The 21,143-nt window shown below is 37.3% G+C and overlaps 2 protein-coding genes and 1 pseudogene across 3 annotated transcripts; 2 read left to right on the top strand and 1 right to left on the bottom strand.

Annotated features, from left to right (window-relative positions):
- Positions 1-58: 58 nt before the first annotated feature.
- LOC103435720 (thaumatin-like protein) lies at positions 59-1,241 on the top strand (annotated as a pseudogene).
- Positions 1,242-1,657: 416 nt separating this feature from the next.
- Positions 1,658-9,419, bottom strand: LOC103435730 (pumilio homolog 2-like). The gene is made up of 9 exons (XM_029101417.2): positions 8,304-9,419; positions 6,009-7,498; positions 5,776-5,917; positions 5,521-5,628; positions 5,137-5,349; positions 4,908-5,018; positions 3,429-3,623; positions 2,342-2,516; positions 1,658-2,077 (listed from the first exon to the last, which is right to left on the bottom strand). The coding sequence occupies exons 1-9, from the start codon at positions 8,907-8,909 to the stop codon at positions 2,034-2,036; spliced, it is 3,084 nt and encodes a 1,027-aa protein (XP_028957250.1). The 5' UTR covers positions 8,910-9,419; the 3' UTR covers positions 1,658-2,033.
- Positions 9,420-17,306: 7,887 nt separating this feature from the next.
- Positions 17,307-20,167, top strand: LOC103406315 (glycerol-3-phosphate acyltransferase 5-like). 2 transcript variants are annotated; one of them, XM_008345312.4, is made up of 3 exons: positions 17,314-18,004; positions 18,196-19,086; positions 19,839-20,167. In XM_008345312.4, the coding sequence occupies exons 1-3, from the start codon at positions 17,432-17,434 to the stop codon at positions 19,848-19,850; spliced, it is 1,476 nt and encodes a 491-aa protein (XP_008343534.3). In that variant the 5' UTR covers positions 17,314-17,431; the 3' UTR covers positions 19,851-20,167. The 2 variants fall into 2 exon arrangements, with proteins under 2 accessions (XP_070681371.1, XP_008343534.3); XM_070825270.1 differs by lacking the exon at positions 19,839-20,167 and having other exon boundaries at positions 17,307-18,004; positions 18,196-19,256.
- The last annotated feature ends 976 nt before the right edge of the window (positions 20,168-21,143 follow it).

Below are 21,143 nucleotides of genomic sequence, written 5' to 3'. Positions count from 1 at the left end.
AGAGGCTCATAGATCCAATCCACATGAATAAAACTAAACTGCTTTAATTTAAGTGAAAAATTACGGACGCAATGTCCTGACCAACTGGTCTAACCTATGCAATTTGCAAACCGCCATTACATGTGCAGTTGTTCTTAAGGCTACCACTCCTTTCCATGATGGCGAGAACGAAGGAAAACCCCTTTTCACTTTTCCACACTATGTAAATAGAAGAGCCTCCCAGTTACCAACTCACATCTCCATTACTCATGAACAAATGCCAATCTCACGTCAAATCTTCTTCCTTCTCTCCTTTCTCATTTCCCTCTCCTTCACAGGCAATCAAATACTCTCTCCTTTTTTACTCGAAATTTTTTTGTTACATCGGAGAGAATCGAACGCTGAACATTCCTTATTTGTTGGTTTCTATAAAACTTTGGTTGACAAATAGCATTGTTGTTTGCAGATGGGACTCAACTCATCGTAGTGAACAACTGCAAGGAGAGTATATGACCCGGAATCCTCGGCAAGCAGGCCACCAAACTCCTCGAGACGCGGCTTCCAGCCCTCCAGCGGCGAGCAACAAGTCCTTAACGTCCCCGAAAACTGGTCGGGCAGGCTATAGGGGAGGCAAGGCTGCTGCTTTGATGAAAAAACTGGCAAAGGCACATGCCAAACGGATGATTGCGCCGGCCTCTTACAATGCTGGGGACTCGGCAGAGTCCCCCCTGCCACACCCTTTGAAATGACGCTCGGAACCTCGAACTCAGCCTTGCATTACTGTGATGTGAGTTTGATTGACGGATTCAACGTGCCAGCTTCAATGAGGCCAATAGGTGGTAGTGGGTGTGGAGTTGCTGCCTGTGAGGCTGACTTGAACGTTTGCTGCCACTTGCCTTGGTGGTCAAGAAACAAGGTAGGGTGCAAGAGCGCTTGCTTCGCCGGAAATCAGACCGGTATTGCTGCAGAGGGGAGTTTGCAGATCCAGAGAGTTGCAAGCCTACCGGTATTGTGCTGGAGCTTGTAGTTATGCCTTTGATGATTGTACAGGGCTTAAGATTTGTACGGCTCCTAGGTATGTCATAACGTTTTGCCCTCCTAAATATAGTTGATTTGAGCAGACCAAACTCTAGGGCAAAATTCTGGGTACGTTTGGTGGGTTTTTCTTGTATTGTTGGCAATTTGGCACTAATTGTCAGTGCTATGTATTACTTTGCTTCTTTGGTATTATGGTTTCAGTCATATCATTTGGGTAACTAGAATCTATTGCGGCTATGGAACAGATGCTCGTTCTTTCTTGATATGCCATTCTCGATAAATAAACACATGAAATATTTCTGCAATTCTTTTTCTCGCCATACACTCCTCTGTATTCCAACCGTCGATTGAATACATCAAAGAAGAATCAATCAACCGAAGCGAAGAAGAACGCATAAGGAGAAGACCGGAATGCGGAAATCAGTTCCCTGAACATATAAAGCCTCGGTTAAAAGTCTTCGGGAGGACAGATGTGAAGCTCAAAAACATTCATGGTGCCGTTCAACAAGCACGACGACTACCAGTCACCAATTTGAGCTTCATCATGTGCTCGAAACGTCGAAAGAAACAGCGAAAGGTAAAATTTGAAATTTCGTAACAGCATGACATAATGAATCTGGATAGAATCTCAACTCGCAAATTGTCCGGAAAAAAGGTTCCTTAATTAGAAAATAATCCGTACGTTAAAAAAATTTATGGAGGACTCCACCTGGTAAAACATTTGTACAGTCACGACCACAAATTCTACTACTGCCTCGCTTTTTACACCCTTAAAACTTGTACACTAAATTTATCTCCTCTGCAGGGGCCTCAGGTGTGTTCACCGTCTGCGCCGTGACTACTCTAAGGTATATCCTCAAACTAAAAATGTACAGTTTTAAGTACAACCAACGATCTTTATTTTAATCGCGCCTTATCCATCTCAATACATAGACAGAGCCTTTACTTGACATGAAAGAAACAGAGGGGCTCATATTATCCTCAGTTAGCTGTACAACTTCGTCCCCGTACCCCATCTAAGCAGCAGAAGCCTGGGGAGCCAGAATGCTAATCCTCCTCTCTGCAAAAGATTCAGCACCTTGTTAGCGATTTGAGGCAACCAGGTTTTTTACACCAGTAGCAAGTCCAAAGCTTGAAGCCGGAATAACAATACATATTAGGCTAGAAAATCATATTATTCATTTTGGAAATGACAACCAACTTCTTGCATTGCAAGAAAACCCAAACGATGAATCAGAACTACATTTGTGTATCATGTGTTCAAGCATCACTATGAGATGTAAGATTGATATGAAATGACAAAGGAGAAAGAGCGAAAAAGTACCCCCAGCAGCAACAAGTTTCTCTACACGGGCAACTATATGCTTCCCATAAGTATACTTCTTCAGGGCATTCAGGTGAACCTTAATTCGGTTAAGGATTAGTTCAAGTTGCTGATCGTCACAAGTTTCCAACACTTTCTGTACAACATAGTTTGCGAACTGATCCTTCATCATCGCCTAAATTCAAACAGAACAAGAATAAGAAGGAATATTAAAAGACCCTAGTCTATGCATATACCCGTCTTAAAAACCAATGCCTGGCAAATCATTTTCCTAGAGCCATAGTATTTGGAAAATTTGATACTGACAAAACAAAAATCTTTCACAATTTAAAAAGTTTGTGTTCGTCTAGTCAATGTTAATCAAAAATGAAAATGATATATGCATTAATAAATTCAAGCTTTGAATAGTCGTACTAGCACATTGTTGAATATTATATACTAAGGACACGATTCAAATACTTTATCAAAACAGCAAAAACAACAACAAAGCCTTTTCCCACTAAGTGGGGTCAGCTAGAGATACAGCGACCCTTGCTCACTTATCACTGTGCTCGGGCCACACAACGCGCCACCTACAGGTGACACCCTAGCTTTAGCGCGATTTTGTCAAAACAGCTAGATGCATCAAAAAGCAATTAATTTGCAAAGGTGAGGCAAACTGTCATTGAGAATGTTAAGGTAAAAGTTAGCTTTTACATGTCAAAGATAATAAGTGAAAGTAAACCCAATGAGTTCACTAGTATTCAAATGAATTCACGAGTTCAACCTAAGAAACCATCGTTTCAGGTAACAGCATAATCATAATAAAAGTAATCATAAGAGCTTCGGATGTTATAGAAAAGTTACTTCAAACTGTAAAGATTATTTTCATAAAATCCCCAAAAGTTAGAGACGTCAACTCTTTTCAGCAATTTGAAAAGGTTCGCACTTAGTTCAGGAACCCATCTATGCAAACTTGACCAGAGTAAAATATAGTTGAAGATGGCACATTGAGACAAGAAAAGAATTAAAGAAAGAAAATTATGCTATAACAAAAGAATACATTCACCAACAGTGCACACCAAAAACTTCATAGTAAGTAGCAAACCTGAAGGGGCTCATTTTCGTCAGTGGTACCAAGCATCTCAGTTACAAGGGCCTGGCGTTCAGCAAGAGTTCCAAAACTTAAACACTTTTCTATGACATTTGACGCAAACTTCTGCTGGCTCATTTGAACGATTTGCCCAGTTAGTTCCTTAATTATACATGACCGTTCATGTGGCTTTCCATGTTCCAGCACATGCTGTAAAAATAAATACAATCAGTTGACTGAGTTTAATGTAAACAAAGAATAAAATATATAGTTTACTACATACAGCAAAGGCTACGTATTGTTGTTTCCAAATTAAACCACAATTTAAAGTATCCACAACTCCTTTGCGGGTTCCATGAAAAGAAGGTTCATGAATCTAGTTATTACAGGCACGTCTTTGCAGTAAACATCAGGCTATCAGCTTATGGGACATTTATTTGTTTTTACGGTTTCTGAGTTAGCTTTTGCAAGCCTATTCTGAAATGTAAAGAAAGTAAAGTTTACAAAGCACAAAGGACCAAAGGTATAAAAGAGGTACTCAATTCTTCTTAAAAAATTGTATGTCATCAACCTGACACAATGGCTCTGGTGCAAAACCAGAGGCAGGGAGGTAACTCTCCGAGTAACAGTTCTATGACGTGAATACGTTCAATCAACAACAGTGTCTACCATACTATACTTCCACAGATCATCACAAAATATAATATTTATCTTTCGACTTATTGTAAGTGCAAACAAAACCGTATTCAGTTAATAAATTACATCAGGAAACAATCAGGTATGGGTGCATAAACTCATTCAATAAGCCAAGTAAGGTGTATAAACAGAGCTCAAAGAAAATAAGTATGAAAACATTAAATTGGTGGCGGAGGGGTGGAGCGGAGCTGAAATCATCTTATTCCTCAATTCTATCCAATCCCTCCATCTAAATGAGATCATGTATATACAACAGGGAAAACTGAAGATACATATTGTTGTGAGACTAAATAACTGACAATGTAACATTAGTAGCAACCGTTGTAACCCCACCAATTTTTGAACAACCAACTAAATGCATAAGCAATTTAAAACAGAGAGCTATATTTGACACTAACATCAAGAACCCCGTTACACTCCAAATTCAGGGTAAATTGAAGTGTGACTGATGAAAAGGCATGAATCACACCCATATGATCAACATAATGGACAGCTAATAGTCCCATTATAAGCATGATACCAGAAGTTGATTAACCGGTTTAAGTGAAGTCACAAATGCATGAAGAGCCAACAAAATTGAGGTTAAGATGAGACTAGGATGTGCAGAGAAAAATCAAAATTGAACATCTATACTGTATAAAAGAAGAACCAAAATAACATCCAACAAAGAAAATTAGTTGATTAAGTTAAGAGGTCCATTTGATACTTAAACAACAGATTCCATTAAACCACTGTGGAATTATTTCCTTTAATAATGAGAAGGTAGAGTGACAAAAGTTTCTTAGAAATGAAACAAACCTGGACAACATAATTTCCATATTGGTCTTGTGCCAAAATGCAAACAGACTGCAAAATCTCATCCATCATTATTTGCTGCGTTTTGGGGTCACGGCAGTGCTCCAAAACTCTCTGTTAAATCAAAGTTACTATACCATTTGGTTGCATTCATAACCATTTATCTTCAACATATATGATTAATAGGCAGATGCAAAATGAATGCGAGTCAGAAAATGGAGAGGTTCTTAACCTGTATGACACGACAACCATATGGATGAGTAGACAGTGTCACGACTTGGTCATAAAAAGTTGAAACAACAAACTGGATGGCATCTTCAGGTACACATTCAATACACTTCTGGACAACATGGTTGCCATTTTGATCACGAACACAACGCATAACATGACCATCCAGTTCAGCTACCATTTTAGTCTGCTGGTCCAGCTCAACAACTTCTATAGCCTGAAATTTATAGACAAATAATTTCTATTAGATACGTATCCTGTCTCCTGCAACACATACAATATGTAGAAGGTAATCCTTCTGAGTTCGTATGAAAGCCAATGGTAAAACATGCAAGGAATATCATTATGGAAAGTTAATTACTGTGTTCAGTCAGCTAACTGTACATACCTTCTGGATCACTCGACAGCCATACATTTGAAGGCTAAGGGTCAGCACATGCCCAGTGAGCTGGTCTGCAAGTTCTCTTATTTGTGCTGGAGTTCCATGCTCAAAAAACTGAACCAAAGTGCAAAAGTCAGACATAGAAGAAAAACTGCAACATTTAATTTCTGCCACTTAACTACTGCATATCATGAACATGCTAGGCACGAGGACACATAAAATTGCACATAAAGGCAAATCAATCTAAAGGGGAAAAGGTACCTTCTGAATCACATAATTACCAAACACATCGGTCATAAGAGATGGTGCTTGGGGCATAATTTCATCAAAAACCATGTTCTTCTCTTCAATTGTGGCAGTTTCAAGTTTTTGTTGAATAAACCGACTTCCATACTGGTCGGCACTGTTCAAGGTATTATATGAGTGAATTAAGTTGTGGATATCTGGAACACATAAGGGCACAAAGATTTAAAGAAACAGCGACAAATATTTACCTGAACTCAACAACATGCCCTGCAATCTCTGAAAGTTCAAAACATTTAGTCTTATTGCTTTTGAACTCATCTAGTAAAGAGGAGGCAAAACTTTCATCCAAATTTCCACCATTTTCGGAGTGCCAAGCTCCCATCAGACTTCCACCCATGTTCCTCAACCCAGAAGAAAAACGCAAGTTCCGCTCACCATGCCTGGCAGGACTACCAGGTCCAACAGGAGAGTTTGGAAGAAGGGGACCACCCAATGGTGTTCCAGAATAAGACATCCCATGCCCATATGCTGGATTTCCATAATAACCATGATTCAAGCTACCAGACTTGCCAATGTAGGGAGCACCAAATTGTGATTTTTGGGGCGAAAGCAACTGCCCCAAATAAGCTTTTTGCAAACCAAGTAAATCCATGTACGTATTACCCATGCCTTCCCTATCTTTTGTGGGATCATTAAGGGCTGCAAGCTGTGCAGCTGCATATTCATTTGATCTCAAGTACTGAACATACAATGGGTCCATCATGGGAACCTGAAGAGCACTCCCACCACCATGATTTCCAACCCTAATATTCTGCAATTCAGCAGCTGCAGCCAACAGATTTGGTCCTAGAGACATCCCTCCAAAAGCTCCAGAGTCCAACCCACCCATTGCAGACGCAGCAGCAGCATTTTCAAATAAGGGTGGTAAACTACCATTACCAAGTGGACTACCCATCATTGATGGAGATGAAGGACTACCAGAATAGCCATAGTTCGGAAATGAGGTATTTTCTACATTCTGATAGTGGGAGTGTGAGCTTCCTCGGCCATTAAGAGCTGGCACAGGTCCTCTTAAGTATGAGTTACCAGAAGATACAGCAGGATTATTAATATCAACTAGATTGTCAGACATATAAGAAGGGCTGTTCAGATCCCTACCAAATCCACTGCCTCTTCCCATATTCTGATAAGATTTGTTAGAAGATTGGGAAGCAGAATGCAGATGAAAATTCCCAGAATCAGACTTATTCAAGTACGAATTTTGTTTAATATGGTTCCAATCACCTTGCATGTCATAAAGGTTATGGTGATTATCAATTTCATGTTGCATTTGTGAGCGTGCACGATTGTCCTCATCAATCCTACCATTTGTTGACAGGTTCATACCAGATAAAGCAGCTGCCAGATCTGCAGACTCATTCACATTAAGTGAGGCACCATTGAATGAGTTTTGACCATTGCCAATTTTTTTATCCATGGAGGAAACCCTTCCAACTGGTGGAATTCGAGGACTAGGAGCCCTAGCTACAAGCTGAGGGTCTGGTGTGTTGCTTCTCGACAATGAAGCACCCAGAGCAGAAGCATATGTATGAGAACTAGATGAACCGCCGTTCTGAACAGCTGACATTCCCTGTAAATGAGCAAACTGGGTATCTGAAGCTTCAACACCATCATCAAACGCATTCCGGCTAGCAGGACGAGAAGGGTGCCTTGAGACATTTGTATTATGTATATCATCCTGCATTGAAATATCAAGAGTTTTAGACAGCATATCTGATAAACAAATTCAAATTTTATTATGCGAAAGTTGTCGCGGGCAATGAAATTTAACCAGGAAAAACAAGCATACAACAAAAAGACCACAGGAGCAAATCTGCCAATGAACCAAGAAAATACATCCAAATACCTTACGCAGAAACAGTTTCCATTCGAATTAACTTTACATTTTACTGGTGCAACATTTATGCAAAGAGTTAAAATTATAGTTAATAAGCAAGATAAAAGAATTACTGAAAAACAAATTCCACTTTTCAATATCAGTGTCTAGTGTCTACAGCAGATAAGTTGATAATTATAAAAAAAAAAAATTAAAAAAAATTATAATAAAAAATAAAGAAATAACTGAACCAGTGTCAGGAGAACTAGTTCAATTTCTCATCCCAGCAAACACCTCCATTTCATGGAATTAGTCTCATCAGCTAACAATTCAGAGAAACCACTGTCAAGGGCACTAAACATTGACTTGTTCCACTTCATTAGGATAATCGAAAGGCGCACCCTACTTAGAGGAGCTGAGCTAGATATCGAGTAAATCATATAATGATAAACACAAAATATAAGCGAGAAATCAACGAAGAAACATAACGATTAAACCTTTGTAAAACACAAAATTGAGAAGAAATCAAATCACATAATACTCCAGTAAGCTTAAGCTTATCACATGAAAACTTAAAATACTTCCAAACGCAAACAAACATTGTATATTCAAGATAACAAGCTATCATATAAACCAATTCAAAAAACAAACTTTACTAACACTTCACCTGAATAATCTCTGCAATACTCTTCTGCCTACTCCCAAGTCCCAACCCTGGCAACCCAATCAACCCATCACCGCCCCACTCTGCCGCACCCTTCCTCGCCTGCACACCATTCTCCTCCTTCCCTCCAATCCCCGGCTGCACAGAAAAAAGTGACCCTTCACCGCCACTCCTACCCCCTATCCTCCTATCTCCAACTGCCGAACCCCCACCTCCGCCTTGCAACCGCTGGGAAAAACGCCAGTCCTCCTTCGAAAGCAGCGGCGGCGGAAGCCGTGGATTGAGATTAACATTGGAATAGTAGTAATTCACATAAGCTGGATCAGCGAGAAGCTCCTCTTCGGTCGCAAACCCTTTAGTGCCGTTTTTCGTGAAACCCGACAGTGCAGACGCCTCAAACAAGCCTCCGACAGCATTCAACGAGCCTTCCACGGTGGGCGGCGCTGACCCACTCCTGTATATGTTCAGCTCCTTCTCCCGCTCACTTGCTTCATGCTGCCGCCTCTGTTCACGAATCAACGTACTCAAATCTTCGCTGTAATCGCCACTCTTTGACATCGATCGCATTGACATTTCAGACATCATCTTTGAATAAGCATCGGTGACCATTTCATACAATCAACAACCAAAAATCATCAACCAAATCAAACAAAAACCACTGAAAACTGAACAAAGATTGAGACTTTCAGATAGGGTTTAGCTTAAAACTGCTAAAAACAGATGGATTGCTACAAAACTTTAGATAAAGCGATTTTCTCGATCAAAAACTACGAACCCATTCTTAAAATTGCACTGAAAGTGAAAAGATTGTTCTTTCCGTAAAGTTAAAGAGTGGATTTTTGTACTGAGTGAGACGAGGATCGGAAGCTTAGATGATCAAAAATATGGATACAAACATTTTTTTTTTAACAAATGTGAGAGGAGAGAGGGGGAGGGGGAGGGGGAGACAGTGAAGTGAGAAAGGGGGCAATGATAAGCAAGAGCTGTGTAGGAATCTGAGCCGTTGGATACGAGGAATGACGGCCAGGATTTGGTTCCTACGAAGAGGTCTTTAGGGTTCTGTTTCATCGACTAACTGCAGCTCCTCCTGCCTCTTTTGTTTGGGATTAATTAATTCCTTTAATTCAAGGTCTTAATAGGCACGTTATTTATTTATTTATTTTGTTAGTTTTCTGGTTTTTTTTGGAAAGGAAATGTCAAATCTTGTGAAGAGATTGCGTTATGCTTCAACGTATGTATATGAGTAAATTAATTCTCAGTTGTTGAAAATGAAATTTGAACCACATTATTACTAATTTATTATGAGATTTAGTTAACCTTTATTCCTTGGTGTAGATATCTTTCGCTCAAAAAATAATGTAAATTTGATTCTCAGTTTTTGCATCTGGCATATAATTTCATTCTTTTTTGGGGTGATGATCTAAATAGGAAATTTTTTATTTTTTGGTACAACGATAGATTTTACACTAAGTGGAGGGAAAAATTCGATTAAGTCACACAATTTGCATAGAAAATTTCATTTGCTAATTTTTTTTTCTCAATTAGTACAATTATATGTTCGCACTCATATAGATAGATAGATAATGAAGGTGGATTCGCGACACCATTTTTTTTACATAATTTTTACACACGTGTTTGTGGGACACATTCTGTAATGTATTTTAAACTATCTTTTTTTTATAGAACATCATTCATAAATCATGCTTACAAAAAATTAGACAAATCCAAACCATTAAGACATTCATTTGTAGTGAATAAATGGACGAGTATAGTTCTACAAAGAAACCCTAAACTAGTAATCCAACGGTCATATGGTTCCAATTTTAGGTAATTTGGTGCACATGATCTTTAAGGAAATACTTAAATGATAGACAGTTCGGATAGTTGAAACACATTACAAAGTATGCCCACAAAAATGTACCTCAAAAATTGTGTAAAAAAGTGATGTCACGAATTCGTCCCTATAAATAGCAAATTAAAAATAATTAGTAAATTGCAAGGTACAATTGTTAGGAGGGTTAGAGAAGGACCCAAAACAGTTCTGCAATTCAAGTTTATTACAGGTAGAGATGAACTATAAGAAGTAACTTCCATCCATGTGCTCCTGCAAATAAATTCTTGCCATGACGAGTCAATTTGAAAGGTGTATTTAAGCTTACGGCTTTACCTTATCAAACCATCTCAACAGTGTTGTACTAACTTTTAACTAGTTGCATAACTTTTGTGTACAAATATTGTACAAATATGCGTCTGCTAAACTATTCTCGGTTTAATATTTTGTGGTACAAAAATGTGATGTTCCTGGCGTTATAATTGCGTTTGAGTTTCCGAGCTTAAAATGTAACATCTCACATCGTCCAGATGAGTGATCCTTAAATGTATATTCTCATCCCTACCTAGCATCAGGCATTTTGGGAGCTTACTGGTTTCGGGTTCCGTTGGAACTTCGAAGTTAAACGAGAAGGTGGCCAGAGCACTCCCATGATGGGTGACCCACTGGGAAGTTCGTGAGTTCCAGAAACAATATCATGAGGGCGTGGTCGGGGCCCAAAGCGGACAATATCGTGCTACGGTGGTGGAGCGGGCTCGAGAAGTGGTCCGCCCCAGGCGGGGATGTGACAAATGGTATCAGAGCTAATCCCTGGGCGGAAGTGTGCCGACGAGGACGTCGGACCCCTAAGGGGGGTGGATTGTAACATCCCATATCGTCCATGGGAGTGATCCTTAAATGTATATTCGCATCCCTACCTAGCACGAGTCTTTTTGGGAGCTTACTGGCTTCGGGTTCCGTCGGAACTCCGAAGTTAAGCGAGAAGGTGGCCAAAGCACTCCCATGATAGGTGGTCCACTGGAAAGTTGCTCGTGAGTTCTCAGAAACAAAACCGTGAGGACATGATCGAGGCCTAAAACGGACAATATCGTGCTACAGTGGTAGAGCGGGCCCGGAAAGTGATCCGTTTCGAGCCGGGACGTGACATAAAATGTTTGAACCCAACACATCTCAGGAATCATCCTAGACAGACTTTGAGAACCCAGCTAACATAGCTGCTTGGTTGAAAGTGTGATGCCTATGTGCAGTAAGAACAGCTAAAATCTCATTCATTAGGAGGACTGGTCAATTACTCATTGAAGGACATGTTAGGCACATTCATGATAGTGGGAGAGATTTTAATTAGGCAACAATTAATAAGGTGATCAATATAGGGCTACAAGAATTCTTTAATACACACGCTAGTAACCTTTCTTTTCTCATTACAATTGTCACATTTGTCTGAGTTAACCTCATACTTTCTCTAATTAAATAGACTCAGTGTCGCTATACCAACTACTCACGAATTGTCTTTCTAGAATCAACTGGGATGAAAGATTAAAAATTTAGTATTTTTTTCAACATCAAAAAGATAAGTACCACTAAATGGAGAACTAGGTATTTGATACAACAATGGTGTCACTTTTATAATCACCTCGTCAATGTCTTCCAAGACTTTTCTAATTTTTTTTCTGATTAATGCAAGGTGGATCAATTTTTTGGACAACATTTGCAAACCATGTGATGTGTCAATAATAAGAAACAAATACATTAATCAACACTTAAGTAATAATCTTCATCAACAACCACGTCATATGATTTACAAAATATGATTTAAATTGATCATCTCCTCAACATTACCCTTACGTTTTTTTTCCTAGTTAGAACGATAGAATCTCAACTCGACTCAACCAATCAAATAAAAAAACTCAACTAAATTTTAGCATCAACAAAATATAAAATGGAATGATCTTATTTTAAACTTTCACTAATACTGCGACCCACTAAAACCCAGAGAATATAAATTTATGCTCTGAATGCGGCTAAAAACCCTAGCAACCACTTACCAGTACCACCAAGACCCCAAAAACCCAAACCATATGGGCAACCAAAGATGCCTTTTTATTTTCTTTTCTTTTAAAATACAGAAAAAGCACCGATCAAAAAGAAGAAGAAAAAATACAGAAGGTGATAATGTTAGTTAAGTGGTCAAGTCAGCCAAGAGTTTGTTTACATTTACAATATTAATATTTATGCAAATAGCAGTGGACGACGATGATTTTGCAGATATGTGAGTCACTTGGCTTCATTCATCGTATCATATGATTATGATATTCTCTGTGTTGAGGAGGGTCACGTGACTTGTCTGTGCTTCCTTCCACATGATTCATTAATATGTGCTGCTCCACCTCCCCTGCTCCACATTCCTTCTTATCAAATAAACTTTTTTTTTTTTTGAAAAGATCAAATAAACTATTATTCTGTCTGCAGTTCATGGGTTAAAACCCTAATTACGCTTAAACACGACAACTACTTAGAAGAAAAAAAAGGTATATATATATATATGTATGTATGTATGAGTGTGTATAACTATTCAATTAAGTATACTATTAAGAGAATCCCGCTTGTCAACTTTTTTCTCTTTTTTTTTTCTCAGTTTGTCCTCACTTTTGATACACACTATTGACAAAAGGATGGCAAAATAGTAATTTTGTACCTTTTGACAAAATAACAATCATATCGTTATTTTACCTTTTTTTTTTTAAGAAAATGACAATCATATATTTATTGTTCCAATTTTACCCTCATTTTTTATACATAATATTTACACAAGGAGAACAAAACAGTAATTATGTAATATTAAAAAAAATATGCACTTATTAAGAGAAATTGTTCACACACACAAAATGTATGTTCTCTGCTAGTATATATATATAAGAGAAGAAAATTAAAGTAGGTGTTTAAATAAAAAATAAAAAATAAATATTGTGCAGCATATTTCCCTTATCTGTTAAGCAAAAAGAAAAAGAGAAAAACAGTTTAATTATCTATCTTATCTTTTATATTCCAAACTCATATGCGGATAATTTTAATAAAGAAATCAAAGGAAAAGATTTATATATGTATACATGAAAGGGTGAGGCATAACCTCGAAATTTGGCAAAGCGGAATTCATGGCTAGCCATATGTCCGCCATAACGATCTTGTGATGCTTATCCTTATTAGGGCAACTGCATACGGTAATGATTTTTTCATTGCTTACCTTACAGTCAATGTATATATATAGTATATAGTTTATATTATATGCTCTTGCATCTCTGATCTTGTCTCCAGTAAATACTTTTAATTATAAATGAGAGCTTCGAACTATGAGTATATCTCTAAACTACTTAATACTCTTCATTCTACCGCATCTCATTCCTCGTCCAAGTATTGGTTTGGCATTGCTGTGTTTTGAAAAAAAAACTGTTTTTGCTGTGCTGTGAGAATAAACTCGTTTTTGCTGCTTCATGTTTTCAGCTTTTTTTCATCCAAAACTATGAAAATAAGTTTTTTTTTAGGTGTTTACCAAACACCTTTTTAAACTCAACTTTATTTTATACTTATTTTTTATAAAATCATATCAATACCAAACCAGTAATAACCCTCATGGTTTAAACTGGTGTCGTTAATCATTTAGCTAGATTTTCAACATTGCGCACAGGACTCAAGCAAGATTTCAACCAAGGTAGCAGCAGATATGTTGATGTGAATGTGACCTTTGTTGATTTGAAAGGTCGGTGAAATATTGAAGGTAAAAGTAATGACGTAGTTAGTTCGCAGTCGGCAGTGAACTAATACCAAAGACTTTTTATTTTTGATCTTTTTTAGAAAAACAAAAATATCCATTTATTTGTAGATACGATTTACGGATTTTCAGGATCCTCATCATAAGAATCCGAAGAGAATCCTGTTGGCCATGCTACTAACAAAAAGAATTAAGGATTAGATCAAGTAGGCCCTTCAATGTAACCGAAACTATACATGCTACCAATGACGTTGTTTCATGGAGAAGTTTGTCCACCACCGTAACCATATTTAAAACTTTGTGAATAGTGATTCTTGTTGAAGAGGATCATCTCCAGATTCATTTTGTGAGGATCCTTAGTCGTTCATTGTACATCGTTCGCCCAATTTTCGTCAGGCACTATTTGTGTTTAATTTATAAAAAAAATTGATCGCACGATACACGTTGAATGATAAAAATGTAAAAATTCCTACCATCCTCACCATTTCAATTCGGATGGGATCCAAATCCGTTATATTGTACGTCAGTTTCGTTTAGGTCATCATATCAACTTGGATGCTCCTGCACAACCCCAAAAATCTAAGCCCATTCAACATTTTGGTGGGTTGGGATGAAGGTTTTCCTCTTGAGGGCCTGATCTATCAATGTTGGGCCTATTTTGGGTGGGAAATTGAACTTAATCATATTCTACCACTTCTTCACGCTAATCGAAACGCACCTACAGGCCGGAAAACGTACGTCGGCACGTGTATCGGAGTAAGCTGGCGGATGTGACTGTAGCTGGTGAGAACTCAAAAGTATGAAACACAAATTGAAATTGGGTTCGAGATTAGTGATTTTGTAGTATGCTCCGTCTATATATATGTACAGAACCTTTATGGAGAGGGATCCCATTTTGGAAGAAAAAAAAAAGTAAATTGTAGAAATAGTCCTTTAATTTTAACTCAATTGGAGCAATGGTCTCTCAACTAAAAATTCATTATCATTGGTCTCTCAACTCATCAAAACGTGCAACTATGGTCCCTCAACTAAAAATTCATTACCATTGGTCCCTCAACTTTAATCCAACTAGAGAAATTGTCCCTCAAATTTAACCCAATTTTAGCAATGGTCCTTCCAAAATAACTCATTTTAACAAAATTCTAACAAAGTTGACGAAAATAATCATAGCTACATGTTTTGATGAGTTAAGGGGTCCCAATTGTAGTAATGGTCCTTCTAACATAACTTATTTTGACAAAATTTTGACGAAGTTGACGAAAATGACCATAGCTCCACATTTTAATGAGTTGATAGACCAATAGTAATAGACCTTTAATTGAAGAATCATTGCTCCAATTTGATTAAAGTTGAGAGACCATTGCTACAATTTAATAAATAAATAAAAAAGGAGATTAATATGGAACTCGCTTCACATCAAACTTCAATGATTCGAACCGTATATGTTATAAATTTCGATTCATAGGTCATCCTTGCAAAAATTTAATTCAATTCAAACTCATTTGCCCATTCAATTGTCACAATGAAATTTTCAATCTGAAACCATTTGACTATTCAATAGTCACAATGAAGTTTCAATGTTTCTTAGACCATAGCATTCATCAATTTCATTGAGCTCAATTAAATGCCTCAATATTTACGATTTGGCTAATATTTTGCAAGGATAATTTATGAGGTGCTAACTTGAAAACTAAACGATTTAGATTGTTGAAGTTCTATGTCGTTTGGGCCCACAACTAATCATTATTTTCTAAAAAATATGGAGATCCCTTCGGTTAAAGACTCAGTGTATGTGTGCGTATGTATATTTATATATATAATGCTGAAACTGAAATGTTGGTTTTCATCATCTATTCAAACCAACATTACCTAACTTGGAGCAGAAATTTTCCGTGTCAATCTGATAAAGCAAATTAACAGCATACTTGATCGCACGAAAGCCGGAGACGGCAAATGGCTAGCTTTTGGTTAATTTTTAACCTACTTTGAATTGATTCTTCTTGCAAGCTTTGCTAATTTCTAACCTACTTTGAAAGCCGGAGATCGCACGAAAGCCGGAGACGGCAAGTGGCTAGCTTGATTTGAGGATCAATATAACTAGTGATTTGAGTTCTGTATATCCTCCTCCTTTGAATTCTACAGGACATTTGTTAGGTATGACCTACGCGAATTTGATATATTTTCCTGATTTATTACTATCCTATTTGAGTTATTGACATATTAATCAACACAAAAACTTGATATTGAAGATATATTGAAGATTTGTTACCGTTGCAAAACAATTTCCAAGGATATGAATCCTCTTGTTTTTACTTGACTTTTAACCTAAGTTATCTTTCCTTAACATGTTCATTCATAAACCTGTTTAAACTAGCAGGCCATGAAAGTCAAATATTGTCAAAACAAAAGTACATGAGATATTCAATTAATTTGTTGGTTTTTTTGTAATTTTTTATTGGGTACGAACGAGAATCTTTACTTTTGTGAAGTATGTACATGTGGCATTTTGTTAGTATCCTCCTACGTTCTAAAAGATGATTATATATTATAAACCTACAGCTGGGAGATCTTTGTAGTATGTCCATGTAAACTGTATTACGAAATCTCCAATTTTGACAGCAAAGAAAACACATCAATCACGAGTGCAAGTTTGTAAATAAGAGAATGCAAAAAGGAAATTAGTACAATGCGACAATATTCTTAATGGGAAAAATCTGTTAAGAACAAGGAAAAGCCATATAAAACTATATACATCAAAATCTAAAACGTGGAAAAACCAAAAGATCAAAATAATCGAAACCGATATCTGCCAAAAATTTCCTCATCAGCCAGCTATTGGCATGGACTCGTATGCCCCCGTGCAACATGAACGTGGGGTGGCCACTGTTACATAAACTTTCTGCAAGACTTATATACGAAGATTGATTGAATAACATGTTCACTAATAACGTTGTAAAATGTTGAAGTCAGTGACCTAAAGGCACCAAGTCAGACCTGCTATTAGGTGTGTACAGATGGACTTTTGTATCGCAAATTAAACGTCCACGTCACCAAAGTTGTTGGGGTTAAGTAATCCAAATTTTCAGTGGATTTACGTGGCGTATGATACTTTTTCCTTTGCTGTTACATCCACCTCAAAAACCTAAAAGCTGGAGAAATTTTTTAGTTGTGATGGGAATACGGATGGTATACCACGTGTTTTTATGTAAGAGGTGAAAATTTTTAATTTTTAAGTTATTAATCTTTTAACACATATATCCCATTATTTATATAAGGACACGTGGTGTACCGTCTCGTGTGACGGTCATACTGAAAAATCTCTCCAGATGGTCAAATTAGAGAGAGAAAGATTGATCTTAGAAAATGTTATAAAGTAATTAGGGTTGTTGTAAACTGATAAACCGATCCATTCCTACATTCTTCTAACCAGTCGTCAAATAATCATAATCCTAAGCCAAATATAGTACTTATAACCACATAATCCTGGTCTTAATTAATCCCAAACCGAGAAAAACAAGAATCCGTAGAAAACAAATGCAAACCCATACTGGCTCAATGGAGTCTATTGTTTCGGAGCTCGAAGGAACACTTCTAAGGGATCCTGACCCCTTCTCTTACTTCATGTTGGTAGCATTTGAGGCGTCAGGTTTGATACGGTTTGCCGTGTTGTTAATGATGTGGCCGGTGATCCGGTTTCTGGAGATGATAGGTATGGAGGAAGCCGGGCTTAAACTGATGACTTTTGTTGCTGTTTTTGGTGTTCCGAAATCAGAGATTGAGTCCGTGTCTCGTGCAGTGTTGCCAAAGTTTTACATGGATGATTTGGATACGGAGGCTTGGAAAGTGTTTAGCTCATATGATAAGAGGGTTGTGGTGACTAAGATGCCAAGGATTATGGTGGAGAGGTTTGTGAAGGAGCATTTGAGAGCTGATGAAGTTATTGGCAGTGAGCTTCTTGTAAACCGATTTGGGTTTGCTACCGGCTTTGTTAAAGGTGAAGTTAACATATACAGTCGAGTGGCCAAGCTGTTTGTGGATGAGGAACAACCGACATTAGGGTTGGGAAGGCCTTCATCATCTGGTTCTTCATTTTTATCCCTATGCAAGGTGCGTACATATTTGAAATGAATAGTATTATTAACAACTGACGTGATACATAATATATACATATTGGATCTGAACCATTTGTTCTATTCATTATCAACACATAACATAACGATGCATACTTACTAATTAAGTAAATTATCTTGGTGTGGTACTAATGAAGTAAATTATGCATGCATGGCTTGTCACTACAGGAACAAATCCACCCACCACTTATGATCGCCAACAAAAAGCATGATGAACAGCAAGTCCTCCGACCACTCCCGGTGATCTTCCACGACGGCCGACTAGTCAAGCGCCCTACACCTTCAACCGCCCTCTTAATCCTCCTATGGATGCCCCTAGGCATCTCACTTGCCTTCATTCGCCTATTCATGGGATTGATATTGCCAATGAGGGCTATACCCTACATGTCTCAACTATTTGGTGGTAAAGTCATTGTGAAAGGCAAACCACCACCGCCCTTCTCCGGTGGAAACTCAGGCGTGCTATTCGTCTGCACTCACCGAACCCTAATGGACCCCGTTATACTCTCCACCGTACTCAAACGTAGGATTCCAGCAGTCACATACTCTATCTCTCGACTATCAGAGCTCCTATCCCCAATCCCCACCGTTCGATTAACTCGTGTTCGGCACGTCGATGCTGAGAGAATCAAGCTTGAACTAACCAAAGGGGACTTGGTTGTTTGCCCCGAAGGAACGACGTGCCGTGAACCTTTTCTTTTGAGGTTTAGTGCACTCTTTGCTGAGCTTACAAACCGAATCGTCCCGGTGGCCATGAACTACAGGGTAGGGTTTTTCCATGCAACGACAGCAAGGGGCTGGAAAGCTTTGGACCCCATATTCTTCTTCATGAACCCTAGGCCAGTTTACGAAGTTACGTTCTTGAACCAGTTGCCTGTGGAAGCCACGTGTTCATCTGGGAAAAGCCCTCATGATGTTGCGAATTACGTGCAGAGGATCTTGGCCTCCACGTTAGGGTTTGAGTGCACCAACTTCACAAGGAAGGACAAGTACAAAGTGCTTGCTGGGAACGATGGGACCGTTTCGTATACTTCGTTTGGCGATCAGTTTAGGAAGATGGTGAGATCTTTAACCCTAAGACGATGAAAGAATAAGATGCACTTCTTTGTTTTGTGGACTGCCGTGTGTGGACGTATGAATATTAGTTTAGTTGGGGTAAATTAATTTGTATTTGGTTAATTAATTATTATTTCTTGAATTGTTGAATAAAGTATATGATTGTAAATGCCGATGATTTTGTTTGCAACTGATTTTGGGACTTTGAATTGCTAATTAATCAAAAGGAAAATGCTAGGGAGATCATTTTTTATATTATATTTTGTAAACTAAACGATGCAGTTGTTGATGGTTGGATTTCATTTTTAACAATTTTAAGTAATAATCTAACCATTAACCGTAACACCACCACATAGTCTGTAAATATGATCTAAAAAGATGGTCTCTAGGGTTAAATTAACTATATTCTTAATTTGGGTTTGTTTGTTGTACTATTGTTTTGTTTTGTGATTGATGATCAAATGATCTTGACTTATTTTGAAGGATTTATAGTGGGCTAGACCTTGGGCTGTTATATTGCTAACTGGTATTTGATTTTTTGGGCCTAGTCCGCACCTAAAATAATTTATCTTTTTTAATTGAAAATATTAAAAATTTGAACAAACAAAAAGGAGAGCATCTGACCCTATCAAAATTGACATTTTCAAAACATATATTATTGACCAACATACAAGACGATATTTTATATATTTATTTATTTATCGTAAAAAATTAAAGTGATTTTCTTGCTGAAATATTTGTTTTCTGTGACAAAGAATACAAAATGAATAATGAATGGTAGCAAACGAAGCGTTTAATGCAAAGAAGACAAAGAGGCGTGCGATGTGACAAAATGATGATGACGTGTTGGACAACAAACCGGTTCAAATGATGACGCAGCTCCTTAGCCGTAACCACGTTGCATCTTCGGCCGAGCCGCCACTCACTCGTAGCTCGCTCCGGTTGGATTGCAAATTAGCAATAGATCAGAAAGTACAAAAATGTGGACGAATTTTTAATACAAACAATATTATCTATATTAAAAGAAGAGGTGTGGGCTTAGTTTTGTAATGAGTTAACAATAATATGATTTTATTATCTCCAACATAATGGGCTTAGCCTCATATTGGCCTAACAATAATATGATTCAAATTTGTATCTGACAAAAATCGAACCTTAAGATATTTCACTTACAAATTTAGAGAAATATCATTAAATCGTAGCATTAAGTGAAAAATACGGAATAATTTTTGTATACGTTTTTATGTTTGAACTGAAATATATGTTTCTATTCTTTATAAGTGTTTTATTATATGTTTTATTTTGTTTTTTTCTCCGCAAAATAAAATAAAAGTCAGCAACATACACTACCAAAACATTGTGCTATTCTAAAAAAAATAATAAATAAATAAATATCACATTTCACACACACCGTAGTTAATGGAGCATTGCCATTAGGGATGAGCAACGGTTATGACGGACGGGTAATCGTGGTTATTTACCCAACCGTTTATACTCATACTCGCATAACCATTTATCCGTTAAGTAATTATCTAAACGATTATACCCATACCCATAACCGTTTATAAACGGTTAACCATACCCATAACCGCATACCCATTTAACCGTAACTGTTTAATACCAGTTTACCCATTTAACCTTTTTAACCCCGTTTATCTTTTTTTTTTTTACCATTTCCTCTTTTTCACCCGTCTACATGTTTTTTAACAACTTGAAAATAAAAAAAAATTGTCATGATTTTCTTTTTTTTTAACAATTAAACACCGTTATAAGTACATTCAACATACATTTATGTATTGTAATTTTTTAAGTCCTTATATCATTCTAATAATTGAAATAATAGTTTACGGAATATTTTTAACTATTACGAAATTAAAAAATTATTTTATTTACCACGTGGCAGACATTTGGCAGCCACGTGGCATATATGTGGCAGCCACGTCAGCATTTAACATATTCATGGATGAAAAATGTAACGGTTGTATGAAATTGAAATAAAATAGTACTTGAGGTATGAAAGTGAAATGTTTTAAAGATGTTGTATAAGATTGCAATAGACC

The sequence above is a fragment of the Malus domestica genome, chromosome 01 (assembly GCF_042453785.1).
Source record: "Malus domestica chromosome 01, GDT2T_hap1".
Lineage (NCBI taxonomy): Eukaryota > Viridiplantae > Streptophyta > Magnoliopsida > Rosales > Rosaceae > Malus > Malus domestica.
Note: the sequence above shows the minus strand (reverse complement) of the source record. Positions and strands in the feature narration are given on the sequence as shown.

Excerpts from the sequence above, each read along its gene's own strand:
- LOC103406315 (XM_070825270.1), top strand. The coding sequence starts at position 17,432 with ATGCAAACCCATACTGGCTCAATGGAGTCTATTGTTTCGGAGCTCGAA. Across the intron at positions 18,005-18,195 it reads CATTTTTATCCCTATGCAAG|GAACAAATCCACCCACCACT; the intron begins GTGCGTACATAT and ends TTGTCACTACAG.
- LOC103435730 (XM_029101417.2), bottom strand. The coding sequence starts at position 8,909 with ATGGTCACCGATGCTTATTCAAAGATGATGTCTGAAATGTCAATGCGA. Across the intron at positions 5,019-5,136 it reads ATGGTTGTCGTGTCATACAG|AGAGTTTTGGAGCACTGCCG; the intron begins GTTAAGAACCTC and ends TTGATTTAACAG. Across the intron at positions 3,624-4,907 it reads ATGGAAATTATGTTGTCCAG|CATGTGCTGGAACATGGAAA; the intron begins GTTTGTTTCATT and ends TTATTTTTACAG.